This window comes from Vigna unguiculata, chromosome 2 (genome assembly GCF_037176805.1).
Source record: "Vigna unguiculata cultivar grain cowpea cultivar isolate G323 ecotype 2 chromosome 2, ASM3717680v1, whole genome shotgun sequence".
In the NCBI taxonomy this organism is placed as follows: domain Eukaryota; kingdom Viridiplantae; phylum Streptophyta; class Magnoliopsida; order Fabales; family Fabaceae; genus Vigna; species Vigna unguiculata.
In genome coordinates, this window is record NC_140793.1 from 6,551,583 (window position 1) to 6,561,454 (window position 9,872).

General features: G+C 33.6%; 1 protein-coding gene across 1 annotated transcript; it reads left to right on the top strand.

Annotated features, from left to right (window-relative positions):
* The first annotated feature begins 4,781 nt into the window (after window positions 1-4,781).
* LOC114174719 (olee1-like protein) lies at window positions 4,782-5,623 on the top strand. Its single transcript, XM_028059560.2, has 2 exons — window positions 4,782-5,009; window positions 5,141-5,623. The coding sequence occupies exons 1-2, from the start codon at window positions 4,850-4,852 to the stop codon at window positions 5,467-5,469; spliced, it is 489 nt and encodes a 162-aa protein (XP_027915361.1). The 5' UTR covers window positions 4,782-4,849; the 3' UTR covers window positions 5,470-5,623.
* Window positions 5,624-9,872: the final 4,249 nt, after the last annotated feature.

Here is a 9,872-nt window from a genome sequence, read left to right on the forward strand (position 1 = left end):
ACAATACAGGAAGGGATGTAAGCATCTGCTTCAAGTGATCAAATCCTTCTTGAATTTCTGTCCCAAGTGAAGATAGTCGACTTTTTTAGCAGTTTGATCATCAATTGTGTCTTGTCTGCTAAATGTGGCAAGAATGATGATATTGCCGTTAGTCGCCTTATGAGGTATTGTACCACTTTGATGTTGTTGGGACTTCTCATCTCATTGATTGCTCGTCATTTTTCAAGGTTTGCTTCAATTCTCCTTCGAGTTAGGATAAATCCTAGAAGTTTGTCGCCATCTACTCCAAAGACACATTTTTTCGGGTTAAGGCACATATTATAAGCTTTTAGGACCGTGAAAACTTCGGCTAAATCTTGGGAATGTTGTGTTAGGTTAGGAGATTTGACCACTATGTCATCCACATACACTTCTACGCTTATACTATGAAGGTGTCTCAAAACCTTGTCCATTAATTATTAATAAGCTTTGGCGTTCTTAAGACCATAGGGCATGACCTTGTAGTAGTAGTTAGATTGCTTCATGATAAAGGCTATTTTAAGCATTTCTGATTCTGCCATTGGGATCTGGTTATAGCTAGAATATGCATCTAGGAAATTATGATGCTATGGTTGGCGGATCTGTCAACAAGTTGGTCTATGCTGGGTAGAGGGTAGGCGTCCTTGGGGCATGCCTTGTTCAAATTAGTGTAATCCATGCATATCCACCACATTCCACTAGATTTCTTTATTAGTACAATGTTAGAGAGCTAAGTGGTATAGTGGGCTTCTTTGACAAAGTCAACGTTTAAGAGTTTAACGACCTCAACCTTACCCACTTGTTCCCTCTCTTCCCCTAACTTTCTCTTTTTCTACGATACAGTAAAGCCTCATGGAAAATGGATAACTTGTGTGAAGCAATTTTTGGGAAAGAACCTGGGAGGTCTGCGACTATCTAGGTGAACAAGTATGTGTTCTGGGTGAGGGCTCGACCTACAGTTACTTTGTCTTTTTCATCCATCGTGGATCCTACCTTGAAACTTTGTCCTTCTGGGAGAGGAAAGTCCTTTGTCTCTCCCACCGGTTCTATTTGTGTGTCACTTCTTAACCAAGGGTTTAGATCTTTGCCTATCAAGATGGTTTCGTTGTCAGGTGCTCGTATTATGTTTTTAGTTGCCAAGACGAGGGTCGAGTGTCGTAAGCTTGCTATGTAACATTATCTTGCTAACTTTTGATCTTCATGTATGGTGGTGATGTCTATGAATGCTGATAAGAATTTCATTGCATGGTGGGGGGTGGACACCACAACTCCCAACATGTTTAGTGAAGGCCTTCCCAACAAGATGTTATAGGACGTGTGCACTTCAATGACTAGGTACCAAATATGTATTATTTTTGTCAGGTTTCCCTCACGAAATATTGTGTGCAAATCTGTGTACCCTCTTGTAGATACATTTTCCACGAGAATCCATATATCGTCTTGCCGTACAACACCATTGCTTCTTCTGGTAGCAACAACTGCTTGTACTTTTTCTAGCAGAGAATGTTTATTGAAGTGCCTTGATTGATGAGAACTTTCTTAATTGTGAAACTTTCTTAATTGTGAAACTTTCTATTTCATTGGTGATCATCAGTGGGTTTTCTTGAACCATATCTACTCTTTGGAAATCAACATCTGTAAAGGTGATAGGCGGCATTCTCTTTCTTCGATAAGCTCTTGATATGACGTTAACCAACCGTATGACTTGTAGGTGTTGCTTTTTGGTTGATGACGATGCCCTTCATCCTGTTAATCCTCTTGATATAGTATTTATCGTCCCTATCAACAGTGGTTTCTCGTCCAGACACTTGTCTTCCTGCGGTGTCGCTTCTTCCTTCTTACCTTCTTTGTCCTCATCCGTTCGTTGGGTGTATCGGTTATCACTCCTTTTGTATCCGAACCTCGAACTTATTTTATCGTAATGTCTTACAAAGCGTTTGAGATGGCCAACTACTCTATTTTGTCTCGAAGGGTCGAGCATTCCTCATGTTGTGGTCGTTGTTGTAGTTATATTTATAGTATTTTCTCATGTAAGCATTTGGGAGGTTTAGAGACTTTCATGGTGGTGGTATCATGTTCGTTTGCAGAGCCTCCTCGAGGATGCGAGAACGTGGTGCATTAAGGGGGTCGTATTGCAAGAACTGGGGTGGTATGGGCTCCCTGAGTCGGGGACCTCCATTTTGTGTCATTTCTCGGTCAATTCCTTACTTCTTAGTTTGTGCAGTTTCAGTGCGAAGATTATTCCTCAATTCTCTCATTTCTTCAACGCGAATGTAATTTGCAGCCCCCAACCTCAACTTATTCATGGTGGTTAGGGGTTTCATGCAAAGGTTATTGGCGAAAGGGCCCGACTTTAACATCATAGCCATGTACTAGAGGACAACTTCTAGGCTCAGGTTCTTTATGTTTAGCACCACATTACTAAACCTCTCAATGAAGGCTTTCAACATTTCATCCTTTTCTTGGCTTACCTTGAGAAGTGACAAGGAGGTATGGGATAGGCGTGGCTACCGAAAAATTGGCTTATGAACAGGCTTGACAGGGTCTCAAAGTAGTCTAATGAATAGAGCCATAATGAGGTGAACCATTCTAAGGTCAGACCATTGAAAGTTGTGGGAAAAGCTTTACACATAACGACGTCTTGAATTGAGTAGAGGCCTACTTGGATTATATAAACAAAGATATGTTCGTCCAGATTAGTACTCTCATCATAGTGGTTTAGAGTAAAAACTTCCCATTGTTTAAGGAGCGGAGTTTTTGTGATGCCATCTATAAAAAGGTGTCGATTCTTGGTCTTCACCATTGTGTTGGTTTAGGCGATGCCAACGGTTTAGGGAGTAGGGTTCTACTCACTTTCTTCCTTAGTGGTGTGCGAGGTTTTGACATGTTGGTGGTTCTTGGAGTGGTCTGGGGCTTCCCTGTCCTTTCCCCTAACATTGGTCGTTTCAGCTTCTTCCTTTCTCCTAAGCCTTGACTTCTCCTGCCTCAGCGCATCCATCTCGTCGACACTTAACTTCCTAAATTCCACAAACTCCTAATGCATCTTAGCCTATCCTTGTAGGATAAAAACCAAGTTTGCTTGCAATTGTCCTTCTTCTCTCACTTCAGCCATTCTACTAATGGTGGAAACCATTTAGTAGTCCTTTCCTTGCGAAACATTAGTTGACCCCACAGTAAGTGCCAATTGTTCTTACAAGGCCAAAGTAGTACCTCATAAAGATTAAAAGACTTTTGAATGGATTTCTCTCTTGTAGGTGGTAGTCATCCTCTAAGTTCTTGTCCTTTTGTAGCTCAAAGTGTGTGGAGGTACTTTTCTTCTATGGTCAAATATCTAGGATTAGAAATTAATGACGAAAGTGAGTCTAATTATCTAGGACTACGTGTATTTATAATAATTTTTTAAGGATCATTACCTGGCATTTTATAGTATGACGTGGATTCTAACTTGGTCATGGACTTGGGCCTAGTTATGGGCTTTGTGGGCCTAACATTGGAGCCCAATCTGCTGGAAAGTCTGCTCGATATTTAACAAATTCTTCCAATTTATGTCTGTGGAGAAGGGTTTCATACTTATTGTTTTACCGACACGTACCCTACTTTTGGTCGAGTGTCCTGCCATTTGGCCGCCTACTTTTTTTGTTTATCTTACTTGGGCTATTAAGTACCCGGTCTGGACTCTTGGATACAACCATTAACTAGCCGATTATCAGAGGTGTATTAGGCTTCCCAACATTTTATGGGTTATTCTCCTTCTAAGCTTATGGTTGACCTTCCTTTGGGAGATGGACAAGTTCCTAGCCTAAGGTCTAGCTATTAATCGGGAATTGGTTGACCCTATATGGTACATATTGGATTCACACTAAAAAATTATGTTTTTGATTTGTTCATAAATTAGAGATAAGTATCATTCTTAAGTTTAGGAAGAATTAAGCTATAATAAATATATGCCAACAAGTATCATTTCAATTATTTATAGATAAGATTATAGGTACTCAATTAAATGATATAAATTTACCATGTTGTATATAAGGTTAGATAGATAATATAAAAATTAATTCGATAAAAACTATGTCAAAACTTTATAATAGAAATTAGAATTAGATAGTTTTCACAATTAGTTTATAATATATATATATATATATATATATATATATATATATATATATATATATATATATATATATATATATATATATATATGGAGAAAGAGATAAAGTTATTTGATATTAATGATGTGAACTACTTTGGGTAAGTTTGATGTGTAAATATATATAGTTATCATATTACAATATCATTTACTCAATCTTATTTAATTTTTTTGTCTATGATTGTGTTCTCTGAAAAAAAATCAAGGTGGTGTAGGAAAAAAAAATCTAAAAATTATATCATGAAAATTATGTTTTTTTTTCTTTTTCTTATTTATATATTTAAAAATGTAATATGAACATTTACTAAATAAGATGGAAAATAACATATATGTTACATTATATTATATTTCAAACTTCCTTACCTACAAATATTAATAAATTGTAGACAAAGATTCAATTATATAAGTCTTTGTTAATTTTTGTTTTGAATATTAATGTTAGCACGTAGATTTAAATTATGAGATAAAGACTCCGAAATTATGGTTGAATTAGCAAATATTAAGGAAAGTTCTTTTTGAAATAGTTTTTAATCGTCCAAATAAGGTGGATGGACATGGTGACCACACAAAGACAAAACAAAATCTCATTCGTTGTCTTATAAAATGATTCCATAGCACCATCATTCTTTCATCACAAGGGGAACAACATCAATAACCCATAAAATAAAAAATCCATTAATCACCATGGCAAGGTCATTTGTTGTTGTTGTCCTCTTTGTCTCAGTTTTGTGCTTCTCCTCTACATTGGCTCGCAAAATATCTGAAAAATTCTATGTTGAAGGCAAGATTTATTGTGATCCTTGCCACTTTGCATTTGAGTCTAGACTCAGCTTCCCCTTATCAGGTAACTTTCCCTAATCATGCAACACCCAATTCATTTACAGTTATACATGTTACAATTTATCATGATGAAGTTTATGTCCCTATCATAAGCCATTGATGAAGCATAAGGAATGCTTGAAAATGTGTTTGTAGGTGTGAATGTGACTCTGGAATGCATCAACGAACAGAATAACACAATGACTTATAAGAAGGATAGCACAACTGATGCAAATGGCTTATACCGCATCCCTGTCCGTGGTGATCATCAGGATGACATTTGTGTGGTGGTTGCAAAGTCACCAAATGAGGGAGAATGCCAAGAGGCAATGCCAAACAAGTCTGATAGGATCATCCTCACCAACAACATGGGTGCTGCCTCTAGGGAACGCTTTGTCAATCCCCTTGGGTTCATGACAGAAACAATTGATTCTCAATGCAACATCGTTGTTCAGGAATTAGGACTCGACAACCGTGATGACTAAGTGGAATAGAAAATTTTATTAAACTCCACCCACAAGACAAAAAATGTATCATTTTGGATCAATTGTCTTATATCATTTTAATTAACCATTATCCATGATGTTTGTTATTTGCAAACACATTAATAATGAAATAAACCATATTTGGAATTTGGTACATCACTCTCCTCAAGGTGACTCAATCTATAACTTACAGCATATATCATACATGGATTTTACACATATTTCTTGATTAATAAACAATCATAACTTTCAAGATTAGCTCAACTAATGAATTATCAAATTGGCCATTTAAGCACCTATGATATATTTTTGTCCCCATAACAAAACATCATCTAATTCAATATTATTCCCAATCAAAATTAAAATATATATTTTTTTGTTACTTTAGTTGAAATGTCATCTTATAGTTTTGTTTTCGGATGTTCCACTCATTTGAATAGAAGAACACTTTTTTCATGTGGAACTCATTTGAAATTTTTTCACCTACATAAAATACTTTACTTTTTTTACCCTATGGCACCATGTAGATTATATGTATAAAGAAAACTCGTCAGTTTAGAATTTATGTTAGAAATATTTTAATATAATTTAAAAAATAAATAATTAAAATAGAAATTCTACTGTTACTCATGTACTTATAAACCTTCAATTTATGGGTTAATGTTTTTTAATGACTAACGGCTATATTCTTATTACTATTTACTTCTTTGTCTCCTTTTTCTACCTATAAATACCACCTAGGTGCATGAGGAAAGACACAACAAGACAACAACAAAGACAACAAACATTAGAGTTTTCTCTGAAATGTTCTTCTTTTCTTCTCTATATTATCTTTAAGACAGTGGTGTTCATAAGGTTTGGAGATCCTTCACTACACTCGATCAATCTGACGGGTTGTTGTATCTTGGGAGAGAAACGCATCTGATTTGAAACACATGAGTGTGTATTTGTTTAGCCCTGTGCAGTAGGGGCGTTTTCTCTCTAAGGATAGCGCTATGCGTGCCTCAACCCAGGATATTTGTACTTCTTACCTTTTATCTATTATTTATTATTGTTAAAATAATTGTTGATCTCTGATTAATATTCATTGTTTTATATATTGTCCTAGTATTATTATTGATTTAATAATTATTATTATATCATTTTCTATTTTTATTATTATTAGTATTATTTGAGTAATCATTTTCTAACATTCTTAGAGAGAAAAACTTATTTTTGTTATTTCTATTTTTGATTACTCGTTTATATTCATTTCTAAATTAAAAACAATATAGTTGAAGACTGAAAACACATGTTATGAGTGTTTCTTATGGTTATAATTAAATCAGTTTCAACTAAGCCTAAAATCTTATGTGTAGAATTGTTTCTATTTCTATTGGTAACAATAAATGAAATTATGGATAAATGAAATTCCTTCTCATTGAACAAATTTTTGTGATGTCTAAAGCTAGTGTTTTTGTTGTTATATTAATTCATGCTTCAATATTGTCTATTCTTACCATTAATAAAGATGTTCTATATCATGTATATATTTTAAGTGTTTTGTATGAAAACAATTATAAAATAATTTGTCTTACTAAAATTACTATTGTGTTATGGAAAACACTTGAACTAAACTTTGCATTTGCAAAGAAGAAAAAATTAGCTTGATATTTATATGAAAAAAGTGACTAATAAATTATCAGATTTATGAAAAAAGAGTTTTTATGAAGTGGTTTTTTTTATTACAATAAATTATTTTCTAGACATGTGTTTTGGTTGGTAAATGATATATTTGTGATAACTTGTTTGAGTTAAGTGTTTTTATCTTGTAATAAAATATTTAGTAACTTTTTCTTTGGTTATTACATATGTTGAAAGTATTGATATATGACATGCTATTGTTATAATTGTTGAGAAGTTTGGTTAGAGACCATTCATATTATAAGATTTTGAGGTTCAAAATTAATTAAATAGAGAAGTGATGGTACATGTCTTTACAAATGAGTGTTTTTATGTAAAATTCATGGTATAATTCATTAAGCAACATTTTCATATGGTGTTAATGTAATGGTGCAATGAAAGAAAAAAATGTTTTTGTTTGATATGGTAAATGTTATGCTTCAAGTTCTAGCTTGCCTAACATTATATTAGTGAAATTCTATATCTTGCTTACCATATTTTGAACACAAAAGATTGTGATAAAACTTGTTATGAGTTATGAAAGAAAAAAGAATCACATTTAAAATATTTCAAAGTGTGTAGGTGTCTTGCAATGGTTAACATGCATGTTAATAAAAAAAATCTTGGTTATATATTATAAAGTGAATGAATATATACCTCACTGTTTTGCCATCTAGTGTAATATTATTTTTGTTTTTTCTAGTTATGACAATATGTCCAATTTCTTGAGATTATTGAATGATATATATTAATGTGAATTGGATATTGATTTTGGTGGCACAATATCAACTATTGGTTATAGTTATGTTTTAACCTTGGATGAAGGTGTACTATCATGAAAATATGTTAAAAAAGTTGTTGTCATGATCTACTATGCAAACATAAATTATTCCATTTGTTCAATGCATATTGACAATGAAATTGTTATATTTAAAGTTTCTAGTAAAAATGTCAATGAAAATTTGACAGACAATGATGAGAGACAAATGTATTAGAAACTTAATTACTTATGGTTATCTCTCTTGACTTTGTCAGGTTAGAAAGAAATATTGCAGATCTGCTTATCAAAGGGTTGATGCATCAACAAGAATTTAAGTCATCGAGGGGAATGAGACTATAGCCCATAAATTAGTTGCAACAATGGACACCCATCTCCACATGAATGGCGATCCCATGGAATGGAGTTCAATGGGTAACAACGAAGTTGTGGTTGACTAAAGTACACCAAATAATTTGATTAAATTTTATGTCTCATTCCTATGGCGAGGTGTACTATAAATTGTGGCAATAATAAGGTTGAGGTATGTGCATTATTATGCTTATTTTATAAAATACCTCTTAATAAACCCAATGGTTGAGGTATGTGCATTATTTTATAAAATACCTCTTAATAAACCCAATGACGATTATTGTAGGGGTGTGAGTCACAAACCACCCTTTGAGGGTTTACCTAGTGAGTGTGATGGTGGGGCCGCCATTGTGAGACATGGGCAAGTCTCTAAGTGACACTCATGAAACAAGATATATGCACAAGGCCGTAACGTGCACCCACTGACTAGAACCTATAATGAACACCGATATTTTATGTGTTATTTACTAAAACTTGGTCACAGGGGATGTAGTTCAAGACAATCAAGTCTCTGCATTTTCTCGGGTGGAAGTTTATAAGCACTAGGTGTAAGGGTCAGACCCGGAAGGTTCCTTACACTGAACTACAATATTTTGTTTAAAAAGATAATATATATTTTTTGTTTTATTTTATTTTTTAAATTATGTGGGGGATTGTTAGAAATATTTTAATATAATTTAAAAAATAAATAATTAAAATAGAAATTCTACTGTTACTCATGTACTAATAAACCTTCAATTTATGGGTTAATGTTTTTTAATGACTAACGACTATATTCTTATTACTATTTACTTCTTTGTCTCCTTTTTCTACCTATAAATACCACCTAGGTGCATGAGGAAAGACACAACAAGACAACAACAAAGACAACAAACATTAGAGTTTTCTCTGAAATGTTCTTCTTTTCTTCTCTATATTATCTTTAAAACAGTGGTGTTCATAAGGTTCGGAGATCCTTCGCTACACTCGATCAATCTGACGGGTTGTTGTATCTTGGGAGAGAAACACATCTGATTTGAAACACATGAGTGTGTATTTGTTTAGCCCTGTGCTGTAGGGGCGTTTTCTCTCTAAGGTTAGCGCTATGCGTGCCTCAACCTAGGATATTTGTACTTCTTACCTTTTATCTATTATTTATTATTGTTAAAATAATTGTTGATCTCTGATTAATATTCATTGTTTTATATATTGTCCTAGTATTATTATTGATTTAATAATTATTATTAATATCATTTTCTATTTTTATTATTATTAGTATTATTTGAGTAATCATTTTCTAACATTTCATTCTTAAGAATAGAGCTGTCGAAACGGGTAACTCGCCTCGCTCCCGCCCGGTTCAACCCACCTCAGGTTGATTACTTAGTGAGCCAACCCAACCCGGCTCACTTATTAGCGAGCCAAAAAAATTTGAACTCGACACAGTCCACCACGCGTTGGTGGGCTAAACGAGTTGATTCACACGCTTACTTAATAAATAAAATACCAGTTTTTAAAATTTTTTTTCAATCAAAACTAAATTATAATTATAATTAAAATCTAAATAAAAACTTCAATACAATCCAAATACAAACCAAAATCACAAAAATACCAAATTATCGCGGGTTCCAAC

Bases quoted from the DNA above. Each gene is read 5' to 3' on its own strand.
- LOC114174719 (XM_028059560.2), top strand. From the start codon at position 4,850: ATGGCAAGGTCATTTGTTGTTGTTGTCCTCTTTGTCTCAGTTTTGTGC. The intron at 5,010-5,140 runs GTAACTTTCCCT...ATGTGTTTGTAG, and splicing joins ACTCAGCTTCCCCTTATCAG to GTGTGAATGTGACTCTGGAA.